At 40.3% G+C, this 26,813-nt stretch overlaps 1 protein-coding gene across 4 annotated transcripts in view; it reads right to left on the minus strand.

Annotated features, from left to right (window-relative positions):
* Positions 1-26,813, minus strand: part of RAF1 (Raf-1 proto-oncogene, serine/threonine kinase) — a 71,980-nt gene that overhangs the window by 8,075 nt on the left and 37,092 nt on the right. The window contains exons 2-11 of one of the 4 annotated variants that reach the window (XM_079933498.1): positions 21,123-21,355; positions 13,577-13,689; positions 10,756-10,858; positions 10,306-10,463; positions 8,568-8,666; positions 6,812-6,965; positions 6,157-6,216; positions 3,675-3,702; positions 3,440-3,567; positions 2,970-3,087 (exon numbers count right to left, since the gene is read on the minus strand). In XM_079933498.1, the coding sequence (XP_079789624.1) occupies positions 2,970-3,087; positions 3,440-3,567; positions 3,675-3,702; positions 6,157-6,216; positions 6,812-6,965; positions 8,568-8,666; positions 10,306-10,463; positions 10,756-10,858; positions 13,577-13,689; positions 21,123-21,329 (1,168 nt within the window). In that variant the 5' untranslated portion in view covers positions 21,330-21,355. Of the gene's footprint in view, positions 1-2,969; positions 3,088-3,439; positions 3,568-3,674; positions 3,703-6,156; positions 6,217-6,811; positions 6,966-8,567; positions 8,667-10,305; positions 10,464-10,755; positions 10,859-13,576; positions 13,690-21,122; positions 21,356-26,813 lie in introns of those variants that run through there. The other 3 variants (XM_079933497.1, XM_079933499.1, XM_079933500.1) reach the window with 3 other exon arrangements.

The raw sequence follows: 26,813 nt of genomic DNA on the forward strand, positions 1-26,813 counted from the left end.
ACACTGGCTGAAGAAATGAGTGAATTCTAAGATGCAACTGTCAGCAAGGCAAGTTATGAATTGAAAAGCTGTCTGTTTGAAGCTCTGGAGTTGGAAGTGGCCACAGCCTCTAGCAGGGAATACCAGGGACTTAGTTGCTCAGCAGTCCTCGGCACCAAGCACATCATGACTAAGTCCACCTCTCCAGCATTCCGCGCAATAGGCATTCAGCAACACTGCTTAATAACTACAGGAAGTACTCATTATTTGTCAAACCAGAACTTCTTACTTTCCCTTCATAGTAAAGTCAGAGGCAAATGTAGTACAAACAAGTTAAGATACATGGCTATTGGGTATCATGTTTTTAATAAGATATTAATATTATTCATCTACCATTGAAGAAGGAAGAGCTATTATCACTGGTGAATTTCAAATGTTTTTACCCTTTTTTTTTTTTTTTTTTTTGCGGTACGCGGGCCTCTCACTGTTGTGGCCTCTCCCGTTGCGGAGCACAGGCTCCGGATGCGCAGGCTCAGTGGCCATGGCTCACGGGCCCAGCCGCTCCGCGGCATGTGGGATCTTTCCGGACCGGGGCACAAACCCGTGTCCCCTGCATCGGCAGGCGGACTCTCAACCACTGCCCCCCAGGGAAGCCCTGTTTTTACCTTTTTAAACACCAATTAATTTCCCTGCTTTAATCATCTGAGATTGTCTAAAACTTATTATACACACCCCTGCTTTCTAGAACGGAAATAGAATGAACACCATTCCTCCACTACTTATTGACTCAGTCAAAATGACAAACCTCAGCCTTAGGCTGGGCTGGGGATCCCCATAGATGGTTATACCAGGCTGCTGACTTCACACTGTGGCCCAAGAGTGTTCCCAGGTTTGGGGATCTGCTCTTGAGGGGGTTGCTGCCTTCTTCTCATGCTGTAAGTGACCTCGCTGCTAACAGTCTGACAGCTTCAACTGCTATATTCATCTCTTTTAATGTGTTGTTTGTAATTAGCAGAGGCTGCCAAATCAGACCCCAAATTCATGCCCCAAAGGACACTCTGCACTTGGGCCCAAAAGGGTCTCTTCCGTACATAAGGTAAGTGCGCTGATTAGTTCACGGATCTGAGGCCTCCACTTTGGCTGCCTTAAGACCTTTTCTGTTCACAGCCGACAGGCAGAATCGGTGTGGGGGGGGGGGGGGGACGACACCAAAACAGCTGTAATTTTTAATAAATTGAATAAAACGTTCTATTATATATAGGAATCAGAAAAGCAACGGGGGAAAAAAATGGAAGCAAATATAGCACAAAATACTCAATCTAGAAATTACGCTTTCCTTGACCCTCTCATTTTCCTCTTCATTCACAGACCACGGCTTGCTTTCTGAGGGGCTAAAAGTCCACTGCTCCTCGCTCCTCTGACTTTTGACACTCTTAAATTAGAAGAAGTAGAATCCTAAAGCATTAGATGTTAGCTACATCCTGCCAGTTGTCTTTATGGAAGGAACACTATAGCAGATACATCTCCTTACCATCGTTTAAAAGTTCGAGATTGAGACAAAACGGAAGCTCAAGGCAGTACTGTGCAAATCTAATGCTCTGAAAAACTACGAACCCCCAAATAAAAGTGCTCAATCAGAGGAAGCTTAAATTTGGGCGCAACTTAAACTGCATGTATTGGCTTTTAGCTGAGGCTTAAAAACGGATAAAAATGATAAAATGCTCCTAATGGAAGCATTAAAAGCAGTGTTTTCTGCTCCACTTCCTGCAATTACTTACAGCCTTCTTGTCTCAGATACAAGCACTCAATCTCACAAAATTGTGTTTTTCTTTTCTAAGGGATCACCAAGACATTTATGACATCTATGTAGAAAATATTCTGCAACAGCATAATTTCTCAGTGACCCAGGAGGCAGGCCAGTAGTATATTAGACGCAATTTTTGAAAGAAAAGGAATCACCCTACATGTATCTACAAACGTTCAGTCCTTTGCCAGTTCCTGCAAAGAACGAGAAATTTGTCAGATGATTAGTTATAAGTGGAAAATCCACAGTGTTTCTCAGTTTTTAACAACTTGAATTTTAATGCTCTAATGTATTTTATGCTCATAACTTTGTCCATTTATGTATAAAGATGAATACGGTGGCATCCAAAGTAGAAACACAGGCATCTAGGCACCCTAGGTTTTGTGTGGGGTTTTGTTGTTGTTGTTTGCTTTATTAAAATCTGAATTTAGAAGAGATGTCTTTTGGGGAACATGTAGCATTTTCCAGAAAACAGTTTCTGGCTGACATCCTAAAGCCAGAGGCATTAAAAACCTGACAGAAATGTTAAGTATGTTGACAAAATACAGAAGCTTTGGCTACAGACCTTAAAATAGAAAGTTTCTTCCAAGTGACAAAGTGTTTCCATTAAAATAAGAATGTCAAGTCCCCACAGATTCAAGAATTAAGTCTGTGCATTCCTGTTTGATAGAGATTCCCACAACCAATCCCAGGGCACAGCAAAGAAAATCGGTTTTAGGAGGCTCCTGGCTTTCCTGTGCACAACTGTTTGACCATGGGTATGTGAGTTCCCCCTCTTGGGGACCTTGGTTTTCTGGCATGTAAAATCTCTAAGGTCCTTTCCAGTTTTAAGTTTCCAGAATCCATGCCCCTCCTAATAGCAACAGACTCTTAAACACATTTAAGGAGCTTCAAAGCATGTTCCTCCCAGGCGCACACTGTATTTAATCAGTTTATAAGAGACTGTGACATTTCACTATGGTGCTCAACTCTTTTTCACCAATTTCTCATTATCCTGAAAACGTTTTCATACCAATTATAGCATTGTTGAGTCTCAGAACAGTATGAAACGTCACTGAGATACCATTAAGTTCAATCTTCAGATGCAATCAAGTACCCTTGGAGAGTGCTGCTGTGAGCCTGCCTGGCCCTCTCTGGACTGAAACGTGACTTCACCCTGGTAGTAAAGGAAGGGCCCCAGACTTACCATGCCACTTGCCCTTATAAACAGTCCCAAAGGAGCCTGACCCAATCCGAGTGGAGAGCATCACTTCACTGGCTTCTATTTCCCAGTAATAGCTTGAATCTCTCTGTCCACGAGGCCTCTAAAACAAGCAGAGATCACTGTTATACTCCATGGACTGTTAAAAGTCTGTTTAACGAGGGTGTCAAAGAAAAGATCAACCCAACTCCATCCATTCCCATATCTTTTAAAGATAAGACATATTAACTATAATTCCAGTTTTTGTCTTTTGAGAAAATACCGTTTTAGTTGTGCCCTGCCTTGCAACAAACCAGCAAGTTTTCCAATGTAAGCACGCCAAAAATGGCATTGATATTTATAATGTATTCATTTAATTAGAACCCCCCAACCCTAAAATTAAAGGCATTCTCATTTCTGACTAAGCTTTTCTTATTGAACCCTAACATGCAAGAGGTACTGTTAACCATACTCACAATTTTGTTTTTCTCCTGGGTGCTGGATCCCGGTGCCCGCTCTCTCTGTGCCGGCACAGGGGTTTTGGGCTGTGACCAGCCTGTTGGGCTCAGATTGTTGGGACTGCTGGACAAGGCTGAAGGTGAGGCTTAATAGACAAGACAAACAGAATTCACACATGGGTAAGCCAACAGAAGGTGCACAGCATAAAGAGAAAAAGTCCATGACTATTTGCTAAATGACTTAGACAAGTACCTGATTCACCGTGACTTCGAATTGCATCCTGAAACAGAAAAGGAAAGCTGGTCAATTTCTGCACTAGAAAAGATGTTCTCTGGGGGAGGGAAAGGGAGAAGGATTTACAGGAGCAAAGTGGATTATAAAATCTCTAAAACACCAAAGGTCTAATTACATACTCTAACTTTTCTTTGATTAAATTCATCAAATGTCTGTGGCCAATATCTCCAAGATCGTTATCATCAAATATTAGGAGGACTGATGCTAATTTCTCATATACAATAAAGCAGCATTCTTTTTTCTCTCTAGAAAGCAATGCACACTGCAGACTGATACTCTTTAAAGGAAGGCTGGCAAAGTTACTATCAAGGTGAGATCCTTCCAGTGGTTGGGGATCTTGCTCCACTGAAGCTCAAAAAAATAATAAAAAAATATTTTTAATGAGGGGTTCAGTGGCAAGTTCACTGTTACTCCTCTAGGAGTTGGATTTGCTATGGGTAAGCACCACGACTACATATTTTATCCAAACCTAAAACCATAGAAAGCTGGAAGGACCGTAAATCCCCTAATCTAAAACCTACATTTTACATATATGAAAACACGTGAACAGATAAAGGAACATGGCGAGTGTCACACAACCAGTAGGTGGCAGAAACAGAACTAAAAATCACCACCCACAGATCTCAGCCATGAGCTCATTCATCACAAAATGCTCCTCAGATCTTATGGGTAAGCTCTGAAACTAGTTACATTCTACTCAGGTGAGAGGTCAAAGGCTACCTTTAGAATTTATTAAACTGTTTAGTTGGAACAGTTTAAATCACAGGGCTCTCCATGAGACCTAAATCCTCATTTTTATAAATCCTCACTTGGAGTATATAAATAACAATAATAGAAAAACACTTGGTCCCCATATCCTCAAAGAGGATTATTTCTCTTGGAAGTCTTACTCTGTTTTCTTTGTGTAACCACAGTAAAGACAGGATCCTTTTTTTCACACAACTGTTACTAGAATGCTCACACTCTATGACATCTTTACAAGAGATAAGAAGAATCACAGGCCAAGCTGCGCCTCCCCCACTTTCGCAGCCCCACCCAAACAGCTTCAGAATTTACCAATAAAGCCTGGTTCTGGGGTTCTCAAACCTGGCCAGTCTTCAGAATCACCAGGAGAGGTGTTTAAGAATACAGATTCCCAAGCCCCTCCACCCCACTAGGACTGATTTAAGTATGTCTGGGAGGGAAGGTGGGAAACCTAGGAATCTGCATGCTTTTGAGTATGACAGGATGACTGCCAGGTAGACAAAACTTTGTCCAAAATAACTTGAATTTCAGTAGAATATTTAGCAGCTGTAGCTTTATTATTCAACTAATCTATTCTTTGTTTTTAGTCAAAGCGTGGCACAATGTATTTTTACTGACCAGAAGTACATTCCCATGCACTAGGATTTTTTCTTAATGTCATAATTTTCTTCCCTGTATCCACTTACATACCTCATACTTAATTCTGTGCTAATTTCTACAGTTGGACTGATTTATCATCATCTCGAAATCTAAATATTAAAGAGAACTAAGATGGTTTAAACAAAGCAAGGAAGTGTACTTTTAAAATGCTGAATCATATGTGATTTTTAAAAAACAGGAATCAAAATTTGGTCTGCTTCTAAAGTACAGAGAGGATTAAGCACCACAGATGTGCTAGTTATTCTATAATAAAACTTCAAGAATTTTCACTTTTCATGTTCCCTCTAAGTATCAGTGTTTATACAGGACTAAATCACATATCAGAAGAAAAGTAACTGGTATATTACTGTATTATTATCAGGGCTAGTGACAATACAATAGAGACAATAAAACTCATAGCTTGCATACACATGACCCCCTCACAATAATCTTGTGATAACCAAAGTGCCCCCAAATGACAAGTTTAGGCCCCACATTCGAAAGCCAACTCTTTTGTTGAGCCCCTCCCACATCTGATCGGTAGGACAAGTATGTCGAAAATGATCTGAGGTCTGACTGAGGTACGTAAGCTGTGCCTGAGGTAGTGGGTGGCCCTGAGGTTTTTCAAGGAACAATTCATGATGTAGATAGAGCACAGCTGTCTTTGATAAAAGCTTATCAAAGGATTTTCAGGGCATACCAACCAAACTGACATATTTTGTTTCTAAACAAAATATAAATAGAATAGTGATGCTGTTGAGTAACAACTAAACAAATCTAGCATTAGTCTTTAGTTGAAAATGATTTTTAAAAAAATTTTTTAATACCCTTGGCCTCAAAATCTCACTTGAGAAACTGATTTCACCTATCAACAATACCACATAAAGTTATTTTTTTATTCCCAAATATGCTATTGCCAAAAAAAGAAAACATGAGACCAAGTCTGACAAGAAACATAAAATTTAGTGATTGTTTCATTTTTGACAGGCTACTGTCTGACAGTCTTAGCAATCCTGCTACTTTACAAGAAAGCAAAGGCATGAAGAAGAATACCTACTCTTCCCCTCAAACAAAATCGTCTGGACCACGCCCTGGGAGAAGCATTCAGGCTGTTATTCTAGTCCAAAGCAATGAGAAATAAGAAGAATAAAGAACAAAGGAAGTATTTTAAGTGTATTCAGTTGTTAATAAAGATGAACTAGAAAGCAAACCAAACAGAACATACAATAAAGCCAAGAAAAGAAAAAGCAGTTTGAAAACACTAGCTTTGCGCATTTATATCTTCCTAAATACCTGCTTATTAAAATCCTGTGACTCCACCCTCTTATTTCTAAATAAAATCACTTAAAAGTCTTTCAGAGAGTTTGTAGTCCTCTATCACTATTATTTTCTTTGCCACATGAAAAAGAAACTACTCTTTATGTATCTTATTCACTAGCTCACTGAAATCCTATTCAAATCTAACATGGAAACAATCAGTTCAAATGTTAACATTTCTTCAGGAAGTTTCAGTTCTCCATTTGAATGATATACCAACCAGATTAATTAAGCTAGTCTCAAGATACAGTGAATAAGAAATTCAAAAAGTCCAGAGACCTGACAAAGTGCTGCAACATTCCTTATCAGGTCTGAAACCCAAAACTCTCTTGACACAACCATCAACCCCACCCAAATAACTGACACTCTTCACCACCCGCAAAGGACCCTATTACCTCAATCATCCTGCTGTCCACGGGCAAGGTGGTGCTGACCATGTGGACATTAGGTGTGGACGTCGACCTCTGCCACTGGGAGAGGGAACATTCAGAGGAGGGCCTGGGGGTGTTGAATGTGAAAACGTGGGGTGTGGAGTATCTGTGCTGGGAACTAGGTGAAAAGGAGAAAGAAAATTCCATGGTTGACACTCAGGCCTCTGTATTGGTAAAGTCTTTCGACTACCTATTTTCTGTTTCTTCTGTTTAGATGCCTTTGCATGCAAATTTTTAAAAAGTAAATAATATATGTGCTCAGAATTCATGTGAAAAGAAATGATACGTTATAAGTTTTCTTCTATTTAATAAATCACCTCTACAGGATACTCCGAATTTTTAGACCATCTCTGGGAAAGAACAGATTAGCATTTGTCAACCAATACTACCCCCTACTAAAGCTAAATGGAACTTGCCCAGGTTAATTTAGAGACTAAATTAGAAAACTTTAAGGAAGATTTTTTAATAGACGGTTAGATCTGCCAAGCATGTCTGCGAACAGGCCAGCATTTTATCCACTGTGCACTCTCCCCCCGTAAACAGCTCACAAAATCAATTAATGTGAATTCAGTTTTTAGGTTTCAATACCTAACCGTGAAATTTATCACTGGCCTCTTTTACCCAACGCCACTCTCCCACCAACCAAACTGGGAACACGCATTAAGTATAACATTTTCATTATCTGCTCCAAAGATTACTCGGGAGTTTTGTTTAGATTCAAGTAGCACCATGCATAGATTCAAGAGATAAAAGACTTTTTTTCTAAGAGAAATTGCTCTATCCCAATTGCCTTTCCAGGCAATTCAACATTAATGCCTTCAGAGGCCTGGTTTCTTCTACCTAAATCTTCAGAAGCAAGTACAGTTTTTCGGTCAGGTTTGCTTTTCAAATTATCAAGAAAAATAAAAGTCATATACAAATATATCCAGATATCACTTCGGTACAAATTCCTTGTTCTGAGATATACTGTCTTTAACAATTTCCATGAGTCTTACAAAGGCTAGTAAATATTATATGATTATATATAAATTAAAGTCAGATATTTTGGACAAAGATGTAGATTTATTTTAGGTTCCAAATTCATGTGTAACAGTAAGGCATGTGCACTCAACAAAACTCTGATTTTAAAGCTGGAAAACAGAGTAAAGACAAATTATGTGCAAACTCACAGGCACATTAAAACAGATATTTATATTAAAAATCTAATTAGATTCTTTTCAAGATAGCAGTTTATTCAATGTTGGGTTGGCCAAAAAGTTCGTTCAGGTTTTGCCATAAGATGTTATGGAAAACCTCGAACGAACTTTTTGGCCAATCCAATACCATGGTTTTAGCAATGCAAGGCCATAATAAGCACTTCAAAGTTGAGGGTTTTATTCTTACCGAACCATTGTATATCGTTTTGGGATGCTTTCCCTGAGGCTCATTGCATACTGAGGAAGGCAAAATCTCAAACTCTTTAAAATGTAATGAGATACAAGGGACATGCTAGGATAACAGAATAAAATGTAGTCAGAGTCACTTTCCAGAGTTTAAGAACTAGAGGACCACAGAGAAAAAGTTCTGTTTTGCTCTAACGCCAATGCTGAGTTCCACAGAAGCAGCAAAGGGTTTACACAGAGAAAGGAGGGAACGCAAGGGAACTCTTGTATTCATGCTTTCAATCCCACCTGCCCCAATAAAACTTTCCAAAAGAAAAGCAGTAGGTAAAAAAAAATACCTAACAGGCATCCGGGAGACAGACTCTCGCATCCGACGCATTGTCAAAGAAGGCAGTACTGGGACCCCACTATCACCAACAGTGTAATTTGGGAACAGCCTAAATGAAATCAGAGGAAGACTGGTTTATAGACTTGCAGTAGTAATTTTACAGTCAGTCTGCCTGGCCTTGCAAACTCACAGCTACTCAAACTCAACTTTTCCTAGTCACATTTTACTGGACCATTTCAGGCTACCCGCCAGGGTAAGGGGGTACCTAAGTGACTGGGTTTGAACGACTACAGAATGTGAACAATCTTGACCGGCCAATGAGCACAGAGTCTCTAGTGTGCATTTCTAGGGAATACTGGCCAAATGTCCAGCCATATCAAAATAATGTGTTCTTTTAAGCTAGAGTAGGGCAATTCATAACCTATATCACGTAGAGCTTTTCAGAAACATTCTGTCTTGGAAACGCACAAATGAAAAGACAGAAATATGAAGGATAGATCACCTTCAGCATCAAAAGTCATAAATAAGAGGAAAAGTGATATTAACATTAACTGGGCATCTTCCCTCCATGAGATGAGCACTTGGTGCCCGGTAAGTTCACATGTTATCTCAGTTAAGCCTCAAAAGAACACTGCAGGGCTTCCCTGGTGGCGCAGTGGTTGAGAGTCCGCCTGCCGATGCAGGGGACGTGGGTTCATGCCCCGGTCCGGGAGGATCCCACATGCCACGGAGCAGCTGGGCCCGTGAGCCATGGCCGCTGAGCCTGCGCGTCCGGAGCCTGTGCTCCGCAACGGAAGTCTACAACAGTGAGAGGCCCGCGTACCGCAAAAAAAAAAAAAAAAAAAAAAAAAAAAGAACACTGCAACCATGGTAATACCCCCGTTTTTCAGATGAGTGAGCTGAGGCTCAGAGGGGATTACAGATAGTTAATGACAACATTGAGATTTCGACCAATGTCTGCTGGACTCCAAAGTTTGTGCTGTTTATGCTACCCAAGCTCTCTTTGCAAAAGCAACACATGACTACCACGTAAGCAAAAAAGATGTTCCCATGGTAGTTTAATGATAACATTTCCTTAGTTTTTCTGGTACCTTCAAAATAGGATAAAAGTTCACCTTTGACTTTTCATATCCCTGTTAATAGTTTTTAAGAGGTTCTTTGGAATATGTAACTTTTAATTTAAACCTTTAAAAAAAACCAGTTTGTCTATATGGAATATATTTTAGTAACTGGTTTGTCTCCTGAGGGATACATGTGTTTTTTTAAGGTTTACTGTAATATCATTTTAAGACTAATGTTTTCCCTAGTTTGAGGTGAAGAAAACAGCACCAACCACACTTTCTGCTCCTTCTCGATGTCAGAGGTCTGTTCAGTGTTATTTAAGAGTAGACAGAGTACTGTCTACTAGCAACCTAGTAAAAACAATCTGGGGTGGGGGGGGCGGTTCATATCCCTCTGCTCTTTACCTTACTGAAGCACAGTATATCAATCTCTGTTTGACAGGTAATACTCCTACCAGCTCGTTTCAGAGTGTTATATACCACCTTAAAACTTGCTAGTTAAAAAAAAAAAAAACTTGCTAGTTTCAGAACTGTCATGTTTCTAAAGTAGATCGTTTCTAGATCATGATAATTCATTTAATAAGTCTAAAACCCAGACTTGTCAGTCAAATATACAGTATGCATCCTCAAAAGGGGTTTATATCTCCCTGCCCCCTTATATTCTTTGAAAAAAGAACAATGCCTTACAAGAGTTGTCTGATATTACTCCAGTCCACACACATAGTAGGTACTTTGGTGCTACAATGCTCGTGAAACTTGTAGCCACAAGTCTGACATCTAAACCCATTTAGCAGGAACTTCTGACAGATGTCACAGAAGGCAAGTTTCAGGAAGGTCTTCCGAGCCTGGAACAAGAACACAGGTGTAAATTATACTGAATAAAAAACAAAATAATTTCCTTCTTGACCCCCAAGAGGTTTTATTAGAATGGAGAATCACACTTCCAACATTTGTAAAATTCATACACAGAAATTAAAGTACATCTGTGATCTAATGACACCTAAATTCCTTTACTGTAAACAATGGCACAGCTTTAAACAATCCAACAACATATATACTTATTATCTCTGAGAAATTCCTATTGTGCCAGCCAAAGCACCCAGCATACCACAAAGAGAGAAGAGATCTGCAACTTACAAAGTTGTGTGTTGTGAGTGGAACATGATCCAGGAAATCTACTTGAAGTTCCTCTCCAATCAACGAGGCAGCATCAGTATTCCAATCTAAACGTGTTTTTTTACTAAAGAGGATTTTAAAAAACATAATATGAAAGGGAAATACTTAAATTAGGTGCAAGAGTTGAATACCAGTAATAACAACAGCTACCATTTAGCTCATGCTACATAAACATAAAACTTAACTTAAATCCCATACAACACTGACATTTAATTCATACAACAAACCTATAAGGACTTCCCTGGTGGCGCAATGGATAAGACTCCGTGCTCCCAATGCAGGGGGCCTGGGTTTGATCCCTGCTCAGGGAACTAGATCCCACATGCATGCTGCAACTAAGGAGCCCGCCTGCCACAACTAAGACCCAGTACACCCAAATAAATATGAAAAAACAAAAAACCTATGAAGTGGACATTATTATCCCCATCTTAGAAATGAGAGAAATGGGGCTCTAAGAAGGTAACTTGCTCAAGGCCACACACAGAGTATAAGGGCCTATCTGGAATCCAGGTCAGTCAGACTCCAAAGCTTGTACTATTAGAATAAAGTTTTTTTTAAACAATGAAATAAAACAATCTCATGATAAAGGAAATATGCAATAAACTTGACTTTGTAACATTAAAATCCTATAAAAATCCTAAAATCCTACAAAATGGGTTACAAATATTGCTACAGTAGCAAAATTTAATCACTAGCCTACTTCAATCTAGAAAATACATAAATAGAAAGGAATCACAAATCAAATGCACTTTTCTATGAAGATTGGGCTCAAATCTGTAGAACTGTCTGCAGAGTCTATACATATAAATTGATGAAAGACTCAACTGTCTTAAAATTTACTCTGAAACCACTCTTACTGTGCCTAAACAAGACAGAAAAATAGGTACATTTAAGTAAAAATTAATTCCCAGTTCCTTCCTCATGTCTTATCTAGTTTATCTGGCCCATTTCCTGAAGGAAGAATATTCTCAGGTAGGGAGAGAACACCACATATACAGCACCATTCTAACCTCTCCCTTCACCTTCGAGAAGCCTATTAGAGCCATCTTTCTCATTATATGGCAGGAAATAATCCATCCCTTAATATACTTCCCTATACAAGCTGTGGGAAACACAACATTACTCCAAAGTCCTGTTTTGCCCTAATGAAGAGGGAGAGGGTCAGTCCTGTTTCCTGATCAGTCTTGAGGTGCCATCCATCCAAAAGAGAACCTAGGGTAGCTTCAAACAAATACAGCGTGGACAAGAGTGGCTCAAGCCCCTCACTGTCTCAGAGACTCTCTAGTCTTTAGGGAGCGCCAGGCACTGGCTTGGGGACCAACTTGGGACTGTACCCACATAAAACTGGCATCTGCTTCAAAGATTTTGCACTTCAGCAAAAAGCCCCTAAGCTGAGAGGAATAACATAAACAGATGAATTTATGCTCACCCTTTTTGTTGCAGCAAAAATAGAAATGAAACTTTTCTGATAAACAAGGAAAATAAACAATGAACAGGCTGGGAAAACAGCATAAACAGGACTGAAAGAGTTAAGCAATCTTGGTTATTCTTTAGCTGTTACTACTAACAAACACTTGTAGCTAGACTTGTCCATCACAAAGCAACAAAGCTAATTACTCTCTGATTCCATATAAATTGTTCCCTGCACCTGGCATTTATTCTGGCTGCATTCTCTTGTAGCAAATCACCCCTTGTAGATGTTTACATTCATAAAGTAGGTCACCTGGCTGATAACCCAGAGATAAATGGACCCAATTACCAGACTGCCTGATGCCAACGGTGACTGTTTTAAAATACTGCAAGAAGAATACAAGACCTTCACCACTTTCACCCTTATCACTTACCCTGGACTGCTAGTTCCACCTGTAACACCCCCTGTAATTCCCCAGGACAGGGGGACACAGTTCTTGAGGCGCTAGCCTGCTGTGTCTTCCCTTTGCCTGGCAAAGAAAATAAAAAGCTTCTCTATTTCTTATCTTCCAAATCTCTGTCTCCGTATTTTTATTCAGCATCAGTGAACAGGGAGCCAAATTCTGGCAACATTTTGAGTACTCATTACCTAGGCTAGTCTCTCAAACTAGGGAGCCCCTTGAAATATAAAAGATGTAAGCTAAAGATCAATAACAGAACTAGCACTTTGCAAGAAGAACGTAAAATTAAGGTTGTTATCCCAGATTTGGGGGGAAACAGTAACAGGTAACAGTCACAGATGGCTCTGATGCTACGGGGTATTACTCCTAGACTTTGAGGCGATGCCTCTATCTTGCTCCCACCATTAGGAATAGGATGAACTACACTGATCCTCCTTGAAGCAGAAATTCCCCTGCATCTTTTAGCCCTGTATCTGTCAAACTGCTGGGATTCAGTAAATATTAACTGAATAAAAATGAGTGAATTATAAAAGTTAATCTCTTAAAGACAGTATTCTTTAACTATAAATAATAATGAAACACTTTCTGAGTACCCACGCTGTTAACTGCATTATAGCAAACACAAAATTCTTGCTCTCGAGAAACATACCATCTGACATTACTGTTTCCTTCTACGGAAACACTACCCAACAACTAACATGTACTTTATATTCCAATGCAATGTTCAAGCAAAATTTTCAAGTTCTTGGTATCTTATTTTTCTGAATTGTCTCTTTATAAACAAGGGTATTCAAATATTCACTATTCTATAGGAAGCGAGTACAATTTTTTTTTATGGAAACACTTATTATTTGAAGCTAGGAAATCCTTACTAGTATGAAGGAAGAGCTGGCTGACTTTTGAGTTCTTACCCCTTGTGTTCGTGGAGAAATCTGAAAACTGCACAGCACTCTGGTTGCAGGCCCCTCACCTTGAGAGCTTTCATAAGGCAGGCATGCAAGCTCATTCCATTCCGCACATTGACCTACAAACAAAGGATCACCTTTAGAACCAACAAAGGCTGCACAAGCACATCCCTTGGAAAGGTGAATACAGAAATAAATCCACCAGTCTGTAAGGGTATATGTAGAAGATTTTATGACAGCATTGCTTGTACAGTTGATCCTTCAACAACATGGCTCTCAACTGCACAGGTCCACTTACACGTGGAATTTTTTCAATAGGAAATACTACAGTACTACATGATTTGTGGTTTGTTGAATCCGAGGATATGGAACAGCAGACACAGAGCACATATACCAAGGGATGACTGTAAGTTACACTCGGATTTTCAAGTGCACACGGGGATGGCGCCCGTAACCCCCTTAGTTGTTCAAGGGTCAACAATAATGGCAAACACACACACTTCCTGAGGAAGCACCCAGAATGTCCAGCAATAGGTAAGTGCTTGAATAAAGTACAGAACATCTGTATGTGTCACACGGTGCTGCTAATATATTACTTATAATGACTCGTCAGAGGGTGTTCATATTAACCGGGGGAAAATATTTTTCAGAATAATACAAAGAGTAAGATTATTTAAAGGGTGGGGAACCTATATATGTTTATATATGTTATATGAGTGTGAAAAGATACTCAGCTGTTACCCCTAAGAGAAAGTGGTTGGGAGAGAGAAATGATCAACTTTCCCTTTCTACATCTCTAATTTGTTTGACTCAATGAAATGTTCATGCAAGCATAAATATCCACCAGAAAGGAAAATAAGCCAACCCAATCTATAAACAAACATGAGTTCTTCTGATCAAAACTTTGTATTTCAACCTATTTTAAACAAAATGGTTGATATTCCTAACAAAAATTCCATCTCACATGCACTTCACACTAGGGAGGGCAAGCAGGAAGTGGAGGAAATAAAGCCTCTGCCCTGCTGTCAGGACAAACATCACTGCTAGTTTAAATAAATCTGCACACCCATTCCAGACAGCCTTAGCAGTATACGCCCCTTCACATCCCCCTGTACCCAATCCTCAAAAACTCAGCAGGCACTCAGAAGCCTAACAGAGGGACTTCCCTGGTGGTCCAGTGGAAAAGAATCCGCCTTCCAATGCAGGGGACGTGGGTTTGATCCCCGGTCAGGTAACTAGGATCCCACATGCCGCGGGGCAACTAAGCCCGCGCACCGCAACTACTGAGCTCATGCACCTCAACTAGAGAGCCTGCGTGCTGCAAACTACAGAGCCCACGGGCTCTGGAAGCCACGCGTCCTGGAGCCTGTGCGCCACAACTAGAGAAAACACTGCACCCCACAACTAGAGAGACAAGCCTGCGTGCCGCAACGAAGAGCCCACACACTGCAACGAAAGATCCTGCATGCCTTAGGACTTCCCTGGTGGTGCAGTGGTTAAGAATCCACGTGCCAATGCAGGGGACACAGGATCGATCCCTGGTCCAGGAAGATCCCACATGCCACAGAGCAACTAAGCCCACGAGGCACAACTACTGAGCCGGAGTGCCTAGAGCCCGTGCTCCACAACGAGAGAAGCCACCGTAACGAGAAGCCCACACACTGCGACGAAGGGTAGCCCCCGCTCGCCACAACTAGAGAAAGCCCGCATGCGGCAACAAAGACCCAACGCAGCCACAAATAATTAATTAAAAAATAAAAAACATAAAAAGATCCTGCATGCCTCAGTGAAGATCCCACATGCCACAACTAAGACCCGATGCAGCCAAAAATAAACTAACTAAATAAATAAATCTTAAAAAAAAAAAAGCCTAACATAAAGTGTGAGTGCCAGGGTGCTAATAATGGCAACTATATAAAAATTTCACCGAAGCTCTTAAGCATTTCAATAAAAGCCCTATACATTTTGTTTTTAAAGCCAATAAAGTTAATCAAAAGTAAGGCAACTAGACAGTATGGGCTGTAGAGAGAGCAGAATGTAGATTAGCAGTGCTTGCAAACTGCTCAAAGTAGAGTCCTTCCACTGGGTGAAAGTGTGACAGCTGACAGTGGCCAACCCAGCCCCTTCCCAGACGGAGGTGAGTGATGTGTGTACTTATTTTAAAGGTTTAAAATATTTTTAAATATGCATTTACAGTGTTTCACAAGTTTATTTTAAAGGTTTCTTGAAGCAGTGATACCCTTAGAAATATCCCACTAACTTCCAGCTTCCAGACACAAAACAACAAAGTAAAGGGAGAGAGAATGATCTGAACTATGAATACACCGAAAATAAGGACAATGAAAAGTAAATCAACACACACATTAATAGAATCATGACCTGTATCAAATACTGTGCAGTAGTACTTTGAAAACCGTAAAGTGATATCTGTGCTATTTAATCTTCATTAAAAGTCACAGCTCCAAGAGCTAAACAGTTCTTCAAATATCTTCTAATCCAGTGGGGTTCCCAAATGTGGCTGATATTACAATCATCTGAGGAGCCTGTGAAAATATTTTCCTGGCCTGCTCCCTCTAACACATCCATCTGATTCAGTCATCTTGAATGAAGCTCAGGAATCTGTATTTTAAACTGCTTCTCGGATGATTCCAGTGGTAATTAATGGGCCTCAGCTATGATCCAAGCACTCATCCAATAATAATTAACAGCAGCAGTTAGTCAAAGAGACATGTTTACAAAACAAATGACAAGAAAAATTCAAAAAACAAGCAACTACTAATTATTCTAAAATTATTTAAATCAGACGTAGATCCTCTCTATCACTCTTCTCTCTACACCTCCCCATGGACACAGGTTGTAATCAGCTAAATCTGACTAATCTCTGGAGCCCACTAAGTGATTATGATAGTCATTCTGGGCTCCAGCAGTGAAGCAACCTGGGGATGATTAGAAACAGCTGACTGGCCATGCTGGCCAGCAAATGACTCCTTCCTCCTTCAATGCTCCCCTGAAGCTGGGTGCCTAGTGAAAGAAGGTGGTTCTTCCAGAGACACACAGTCCACCTCTGGTCAAAGAAACAGAAGAAACTAACTTTCTCTGACAGAACTTTCTCAAAAGCTGTCAGAGAAGTCAAGCTTCCAAATCAGTCATCCCCAACCACCAGCTGTGCTCAAATGAAGGCTGTCAAGTACACACAAATGCCGGACTTCCCTGGTGACGCAGTGTTTAAGAATCCACCTGCCAATGCAGGGGACACGGGTTCGAGCCCTGGTCCAGGAAGATCCCACATGCGTGGAGCAACTAAGCCCGTGTGCCACAACTACTGAGCCTGCGCTCTAGAGCCCACGAGCCACAACTACTGAGCCCACACGCCATAACTACTGAAGCCCGCATGCTCTAGAACCCATGTGCCGCAACTACTGAGCCCGTGTGCTGCAACTACCGAAGCCCACGTGCCTAGAGCCCGTGCTGTGCAACGAGAAGCCCCCACTCGCCACAACTAGAGAAAGCCTATGCACAGCAACGAAGAACCAACACAGCCAAAAATAAAAATTTTAAAATTAAAAAAAAAGGATACACAGATATAGAAAACAGTCAGAAATAATCATAACTGCCATTTTACTTATGAACATGTAGTCAGCATGAGCCTCATTTCATAAAGGTCAGGAAACAGAGGCTAAAAATATTATGTAATTTGTTTAGATGATACAGCTTATAAAAGGCAATACAGGGATTTAAATTTGGGCCTTGTTGTCTTAAAGGCCCATACACTTAATTATTACGCCAAACTAAGTTTCCTACTCTTCCAGGCAAACTGGTAGATGGGGCTGGAGAAGATAGTGGCAGTAATGCCCAGAAGCAGCACCAGATGATCTTCAGCTTCCCATCACATTCAGACTTCCCACCTGGGCTCTCCACTTAAGGTAAGAAAGAAAATTATTGAGAAATAATGGGTAAAAATCACTTTGCAAATGAAAGACTACTGTTGAAAGATTAGGGGATTATTATTACTATTTTGCCAGCCATTAAACTTTCATTTGTAGGAAAGGGAACAAAAATAAATTTACTCACACTTTAAAATGCCTTTGAGCTAGCTTTGCCTTCAGTTCAAAATGTACCTAAATGTACAACACTATAACTGGAAGGCTCTTTAGGGTCACAAAAGTATAAAGGAAGTTTTAGTAAAGTGGAGAGAGTTGAACTGTTAGAAACAAGCTGAGAAAACTCTGGACTGTACTTGCCAACCTTGGAACCTTGCCTCGCCTAGGTACACAGAATAAACAAAATGCACTGCTTTTACACAAAAAACAGAGGGTGGGAAAGGAGGAGGTGTGGACGTTTTGAAGGAAGGTTTTCGCAAATGTCCCAGGCCAAGCAAAATCAGCACAACTTCACTTTTCAGTTTCAACCAGGTGTTTTTTTTCCCCCTCCCAGGATAGTAAGAAATTTTTTGAGCAGTAGTTTCTTAGAAAAGTTGAGATTTTGTGTCAGAAACTATGCAGGAATAACTGGCTAGTTCAGTGCCCTTGGAAAAGAGCTGTGATTTTTAAGCTACCTCCAGCTTTGCCACAAGTCCTAGGAAATTTACCAAAATAATTTTTTCTAGGTAATTTTATTTCCTTCAATATATCTGTAATACCGAAAAATTTTTAAATGAACAGTTTGCTTTAATATTCAGAACAAAACAATTTTTTAATCACCAGAAATGTCTAAGGGAATTTTTCAAAGAACCCTTTGAAATACATCCCCATAAGAATGTACTATTTTCACCTCACACTAGTGAGAATGGCCATCATCAAAAAATCTACAAACAATAAATGCTGGAGAGGGCGTGGAGAAAAGGGAACCCTCCTACACTGTTAGGGGGAGTATAAATTAGTACAGCCACTATGGAGATTACTTTAAAAACTAGAAATAGAGCTACCCTATGATCCAGCAATCCCACTCCTGGGCATATATCTGGAGAAAACCATAATTCAAAAAGATACATGCACCCCAATGTTCATTGCAGAACTACTTACAATAGTCAGGACATAAAAGCAACCTAAATGTCCAACAGCAGAGGAATGGATAAACAAGATGTGGTACATATATACAATGGAATATTACTCAGCCATAACAAAGAACGAAATAATGCCATTTGCCGCAACATTGATGGACCTAGAGATTATCACACTGAGTGAAGTCAGACAGAGAAAGATAAATATCATATGATATTGCTTATATGTGAAATCTAAAATAAGGGTACAGGGCTTCCCTGGTGGCGCAGTGGTTGAGAGTCCACCTGCTGATGCAGGAGACACGGGTTTGTGCCCCAGTCTGGGAAGATCCCACATGCCGCAGAGCGGCTGGGCCCGTAAGCCATGGCCGCTGAGCCTGCACGTTGGGAGCCTGTGCTCCACAACAGGAGAGGCCACAACAGTGAGAGGCCCGCATACCGCAAAAAAAAAAAATAAAAAGGGTACAAATGTACTTACCTACAAACCAGAAATAGAGTTACAGATGTAGAAAACAAACTTATGGTTACCGGGGTAAGGTGGGGAGGAATAAATTGAGAGATTGGGATTGAAATATACACACTACTATATATAATATACACACTACTATATATAAAATTGGTAGCTAATAAGGAACTACTGTATAGCACAGGGAACTCTACTCAATACTCAGTAATGGCCTATCTGGGAAAAGAATCTAAAAAAAAGTGGATCTATGTATACGTACAACTGATTCACTTTGCTGTACGCCTGAAACAAACATAACATTGTAAATCAACTGTACTCCAATAAAAATAAAAAGGGCTTCCCTGGTGGCGCACTGGTTGAGAGTCCACCTGCTGATGCAGGGGACACGGGTTCATGCCCCAGTAAGGGAACATCCCACATGCCACGGAGCGGCTGGGCCCATGAGCCATGGCCGCTGAGCATGCACCTCCGGAGCCTGTGCTCCGCAACGGGAGAGGCCACAACAGTGAGAGGCCTGCGTACCACAAAAAAAAATAATAATAAATAAATAAGAGTGTACTATCTGTTTAGAGGAAATGTCAGTAAAGAAGACATTTCAGGCAAGACTAACAACAGAATGAAGGCCAAGAGCTGGGATAAAGCAAGGGGTGTGAAAAGAACACAAAGCAATAAAATCTGCGACTGGAAAGCCAATTAACAAAGACCCTAAGTGGAATCCTATCACACTGCTGGTGGGAATGTAAATTAGTGCACACACTATGGAAAAGAGTATGGAGGTTCCTTAAAAAACTAAAACTAGGGACTTCCCTGGTGGTGCAGTGGTTAAAGAATCCACCTGCCAATGCAGGGTACATGGGTTTGAGCCCTGGTCCAGGAAGATCCCACATGCTGCGGAGCAACTAAGCCCATACACCACAACTACTAAGCTCTAGAGCCCTTGAGCCAGAACTACTGAGCCCGCACGCCACAACTACTGAAGCTCGCGTGCCCTAGAGCCCATGCTCCACAACAGTAGCAGCAACTGCAATGACAAGACCACACACTGCAAATGAAGAGTAGCCCTCACTCACCACAACTAGAAAAACAAAGCCTGCATGCAGCAACAAAGACCCAACATGGCCAAAAATAAATAAATAAATAAATTTATTAAAAACAAAAACAAAACTAAAACCAGAGTTACCATATGATCCAGCAATCCCACTCCTGGGCATCTATCCAGAAAAGATGAAAACTCTAATTCGAAAAGATACATGCACCCCAGTTGACAGCAGCACTATTTACAATAGGCAAGACATGGAAACAACCCCAGTGCCCACCAATGGAATATTACTCAGCCATAAAAAAGAAATGAAATATTGCCACTGAAGAATACCATACTGAGATTTCCCTGGTAGTCCCGTGGTTAAGACACCGAGCTCCCAATGCAAGGGGCCCGGGTTCAATTCCTGGTCAGGGAACTAGACCCCGCATGTCGCCACTAAAGATCCCGTGTGCCGCAACTAAGATCCAGCACAGCCAAATAAATAAATACTTAAAAAAAAAAAAAAAAAGAATACCATACCAAGTGAAGTCAGACAGAAAAAAACAAATATTATATGATTATCACTTAAATGTGGAATCTAGAATACATATGAATCTATACACAAAATCAAAATAGACTCACAGATACAGAAAACAAACTTACTGTTACCAAAGGGGAAAGGTGGGATAAATTAGGAGTACGGGATTAAAAGACACAAACTACTATACATAAAATAGATAAGCAACAAGGATTTACTGTATAACACAAAGAACTGTTCAGTATCTTGTAATAACCTATAATGGAAAAAATCTGAAATTTTATATATATATACACACATATATCGGAATCACTTTACATCTGAAACTAACACAATATCATAAATCAACTATACCTCAATTAAAAACAAAAAAACAGGTACAACTACAAAACACTAAAATAAAATTTTAAAATAAAGACTCAACGTGACAGTGAAGATTTTGCCTGCCTATAAGATGGGCAACATGATCCATAACGTTTTCTATAGGGTGATGGACAACTATATTGTCTGAGAGGAATGTTCACGTACCACTGTTCTTTGCTTGTTTGGCAAAAAAACACGGATAGTGTTGCTTGTCTTAGAAGGGTCCGTAAGTTTGCCATCATCTGATGCCCGACGCTGATAGCCAAACTGCTGAACTATTGTAGGGGAGATGCAGCTGGGGCCATCAAACACAGCGTCTTTGAATCCAAAACCATTGCTGATCGTCTTCCAGGCCCCCTGTATGTGCTCCATTGATGCAGCTTACACAATACTTAAACCTGGTAAAAATAAATAAATAAATAGACAAATAATTAGAATTCCTGAACAAAAGTAATTAACTCAATAATACAATATACAGAGTAATTGTGAAAACAGTAGTATGTGGGCTTTCTTGTAGGTGACATCTTCTGCTTAAATAAATTACTCAGAAAACTTCTATTTTAGTATATTTCCATAGAATATTTCATAGACAACTCAAAAATTAACAAAATGGGGATTACAGATCTAAAGACTCATCAAGGGTTATACCACCCGTTAAAAGCCAACCTGGAACTATAAGCCCAGGTCTCTTGACTTCTTATTCTAATATTGGGTGGGCCAAAAGGTTCGTTCGGTTTTTTCCATAAGATGGCTCTAGTAGCACTTGGTTGTCTTTAACTTCATTTGAAACAATTTTGTTAGATTGTATGTGACAGCTGTCATATCAGCGTGCATTTAAAACAAGACATCAGGGGCTTCCCTGGTGGCGCAGTGGTTGAGAGTCCGCCTGCCGATGCAGGGGACACAGGTTCGTGCCCCGGTCCGGGAAGATCCCACATGCCGTGGAGCGGCTGGGCCTGTGAGCCATGGCCACTGAGCCTGCGCATCCGAAGCCTGTGCTCAGCAATGGGAGAGGCCACAACAGTGAGAGGCCCGCATATCGCAAAAAATAAATAAATAAAAATAAAAAAATAAAACAAGACATCAAAATTGGTGAAATTTTGTGTACCCATTTTAATATTGAAGATGGAAGGAAAAGAGCAACATTTTTGGCATATTATGCTTTATTATTTCAAAAAAGGTAAAAATGCAACTGAAATGCCAAAAAGAGATTTGTGCAGTATATGGAGAAGGTGCTGTGACTGATCAGACGTGTCAAAAGCGATTTGTGAAGTTTCGTGCTGGAGATTTCTCACTGGACGATGCTCCACAGTCGGGCAGACCAGTTGAAGTTGACAGTGATCAAATCGAGACAGTAATTGAGATCAACGTTATACCACATGGGAAATGGCCGACATACTCAAAATATCCAAATCAAGCACTGAAAATCATTTGCACCAGCTTGGTTATGTTCATCGATTTGATGTTTGGGTTCCACACAAGTTGAGCGAACAAAACCTTCTTGACCATATTTCCGCATGCAATTCTCTACTTAAACGTAATGAAAACGTTCCATTTTTTTTGTTGTTGTTGTTTTTGTTTTTTGCGGTACGCGGGCCGCCGTGGCCTCTCCCACTGCAGAGCACAGGCTCCAGACGTGCAGGCTCATTGGTCATGGCTCACGGCCCCAGCCGCTCCGCGGCACGTGGGATCCTCCCGGACCGGGGCACGAACTCGTGTCCCCTGCATCAGCAGGTGGACTCCCAACCACTGCGCCACCAGGGAAGTCCAAACGTTCCGTTTTTAAAACAAATTGCGACAGGCAATGAAAAGTGGATACTGTACAATAACGCAGAAGAGATTGTGGGGCAAGCGAAATGAACCACCACCAACCACACCAAAGGCTGGTCTTCATCCAAAGAAGGTGATGTTGTGTATATGGTGGGATTGGAAGGGAGTTCTCTATTATGAGCTCCTTCTGGAAAACCAAACGATTAATTCCAACAAGTACTGCTCCCAATTAGACCAACTGAAACCAGCACTCGACAAAAAGCGTCCAGAATTAGTCAACAGAAAACGCATAATCTTCCATCAGGATAACGCAAGACTGCATGTTTCTTTGATGACCAGGCAAAAACTGTTACATCTTGGCTGGGAAGTTCTGATTCATCCGCTGTATTCACCAGACATTGCACCTTCAGATTTCCATTTATTATTTTTATTTATTTATTTATTATTCTCTTAATGGAAAAAATTTCAATTCCCTGAAAGACTGTAAAAGGCACCTGGAACAGTTCTTTGCTCAAAAATATAAAGAGTTTTGGGAAGATGCAATTATGAAGTTGCCTGAAAAATTGGCAGACGGTAGCTGAACAAAAGGGTGAATATGCCGTTCAATAAAGTTCTTGGTGAAAATGAAAAATATGTCTTTTACTTTTACTTAAAAACCGAAAGCACTTTTTGGTCAACCCAATACTTTTTCAATTCCACTTCTCTCCTTTTGTTACTGTATATTAAGTATGAGCAACCATACTTGGAGTATGAATAACAATTAGTACTATGAGAAATAAAAAAAAAAGTGTAAGCCATAACTTTCTGCCTTTGAAGAAGGAAAAGAAACTAGTATTCTAGGATGTGTGTTAGACACTTAATATATAATCTCATTTAATCTGTGTAAGGACCCCAAACGATTTTAAATCCCTTCCTCCAACCACCCTTTATTTTTTAAACAAATAAGGCACAGAAAAACCATGCTACTTGCCCAAGAACACCCAGGTGATAGGTAAAATAACCAGATTCTGTATCTGTTTATATTTAAAGTACACGAACTTTCCAACATAACATTCGGAGTTCAGTTTTAGTGCAGAAACAAACCTTATAAACCGAAGCAAGGAGAGACAGTTACCTAACAAAAAATAATCAAATGTTTTAATTGGGCAACAAGAAAACTGCAATGCAAGTCCATAGACAGTCACACAATGACAATAAGTCAGATACTCTGCAGTAAGGACATGCAATGCCCTGACGCTGACTGGGAATCAGCAACCATGCATAAGTGAGAGATATTAATTTCCTCCTGTAGAAAACAGTGAGGTTGACAGGGAATCCCATCCTTCTCAAGCCTTACTCCTTCAGAAACTTGTTTTATCTTATTATTAGCATTATTAGCAATAGTTACCTTTTACTAGGTGCCTACTATTATGAAACAGTATATACTGCATACATCCCACTCATATTACCCAACCTGATCCTTAGAGGATACTCTAGGTAGGAATTACATCCCCATTTTTATAGTTGAGCTTTAGCGGGCAGAGGAGGGATTCAGAATTGAGCAGCTCTATCTGACTCCAAAGCCCTTCTCATATATAACAGTGACACTTGAAATCATTTAGTCAGAGTTAAAATGGCCTAGAGTTAATCCAAACGTCTTGTTCTTAACCAGAAGTTTCTGTCTGAATACCCACTATGTACTATGCTCTTTCTCACATCACATGCCTGAAGCAAAAGGGGACAATATATATTAACTATTCTTAGCTGACAGCTGGGAAAACTAGAAAAGTTTAGAGACTTAAGATCACTACCTGGCATTGCTCTCACAGTCTTGGCTCAACTTTTTCGGAGGAGAATATGGTAAGAAACTATTAAAGTTTTGAAATGTTCTTAAAGACTGATCTGGTAATTCAGTATCACTCTAGGAATGTATCCTACAGAAGTATAAGGCAAGTGTATAAAGATATATGTATAAGCATCTTCATTAAAGCATTGTTCATATCCTTAAAAAATTGGGGAGAACACCAAATACTTAACAATAGGGAATTAAACAAATCATGCTAATTCCCACGTGATAAGTAAAGTAGATCTGTAGGTGCAAAGGTAGAAAAAGCTACCCAAGACAAAACAAAAAATGACAAATGTAGTTTGAACCTCTTTCATACTAATCTAGAAAGAGGGAGGGAAATCTAGAATCATAAAGAAGTGAGAGGGGCTTCCCTGGTGGCGCAGTGGTTAGGAATCCGCCTGCTAATGCACGGGACATGGGTTTGAGCCCTGGTCCGGGAAGATCCCACATGCCGCGGAGCAACTAAGCCCGTGCGCCGCAACTACTGAGCCCGTGTGCCACAACTACTGAAGCCTACACGCCTAGAGCCTGTGCTCCACAACAAGCAAAGCCACCGCAATGAGAAGCCCATGCACCGCAACGAAGAGTAGCCCCCGCTCGCTGCAACTAGAGAAAAGCCTGTGCGCAGCAATGAAGACCCAACGCAGCCAAAAATTAAAAAATAAGTAAAATAAATACATTTTTTAAAAAAGTAACACAAACCTATCTTTTTAATTTAAAAAATAAAGAAGTGAGAAAATATAGAATAATAAACAAAGTACCAGTATTTCAGCAAGATGATTAAGGAATTTTAACTTTTTATATATCTATTTACTTTTTGCTTTTTTATTTTACTATTTACTACAAACATCTATAAGCCTATTTTATTTATGCAAGGGGGAGGGGCAGGACAAAATCCTACAGCCTTCAAGTGGCAGGGCCATGACGCACTGCCTCCCATTTCTGGCACCTCTACCCAAGCCCCAACACACTCCTAACTCTAAAAGCTAAACTTCTTTCTGAACATGCCAAGCTTCACACCTCAGCACTTCTGAACTTCCTGTTCCCTTCATCTAGAAGGCGAAAACCTCCAAAAACAAGCAAGTTGGCTTTTTCACATCATTAAGGTCTTCACTTAAAAGATCCCTTTAGAGACACCTTCTCTCTCCACCCTAGTCAGAAGACCGCACTCCCCTACTGCCATCAAATAACCTTTATTTTCTTCATGCCGCTTACCACTAATGTTAACTGTCTACAGATTTTGGTCAGTACCTCCCACCCCCTTTCTGCTCCATGCCAAGCTTGCCAGTACCTCCTGCCAATCTTGTTCACTACTGTATTCTTAGCCCTTAATACAGTACCTGGAACACAAGCACTCAAATATTTATTAAATGAATTCAGCTAGGAGCCAGAATAATGCTGCAAAAAATATAATTTTTTTAATAGAAAAGACCTGTCAAGAACTAGCAAATGTGAATTAAATCTCCAGTTGGTAGTACGCCTTTAAAAAATACCTATTATTCAGCAAAAGACAAACTGCAATAAATTGCATTCTGTATTTAATTGTGAGGGAAGACTGCATTACAATCTATTGGTTAAAGAACCCACTTACAAGACTTAACTGTAGACTAAGTCAAAGATCATAGTTATTTTATGACAAATTCTAAGTTTTGTAGGCACTTGGAAAATAACAGTGCTGGTGTGTAGTAGAGAACATACTACAATAACTGTTCATAAAAACTGATAAAATAAATGCAAATCCAGCTTAATTCTCAAGTTTTTGATTATCATTCATAATTTTTAATTTTCCATGTCTATATCAAGACCACTTACAGGCTGAGAAGCACACTAAGGCAGTGCCTCCCAACCATTTTCATTTCACTCGTAGAAAATGATGGATCCTATTTGTAAGGTATGCCTACATAAGCAGACAAGCCCAGAAAGGCCAAGGCCCCTACCAGTTGCCCCAGGACTGACCTGTTTATCATAGGAAGCTCTAAGGCAAGGTACTCTGTTATCAATTAACAAGAAAGGGTACACATCTAAAAACAAGAAAGAAGCATCTTCTAAAAACCATACAGCAGGACTTCCCTGGTAGCACAGTTGTTAAGAATCCGCCTACCAATGCAGGTGTCACGGGTTTGATCCCTGCTCCAGGAAGATCCCACATGCCACGGACCAACTGGGCCCGTGTGCCACAACTACTGGGCCTGTGCTCTAGATCCCATGAGCCGCAACTACTGAAGCCCACGCACCTAGAGCCTGTGCTCCACAACAAG

This window comes from Stenella coeruleoalba, assembly GCF_951394435.1.
Source record: "Stenella coeruleoalba genome assembly, chromosome: 10".
Taxonomy (NCBI): Eukaryota; Metazoa; Chordata; class Mammalia; order Artiodactyla; family Delphinidae; genus Stenella; species Stenella coeruleoalba.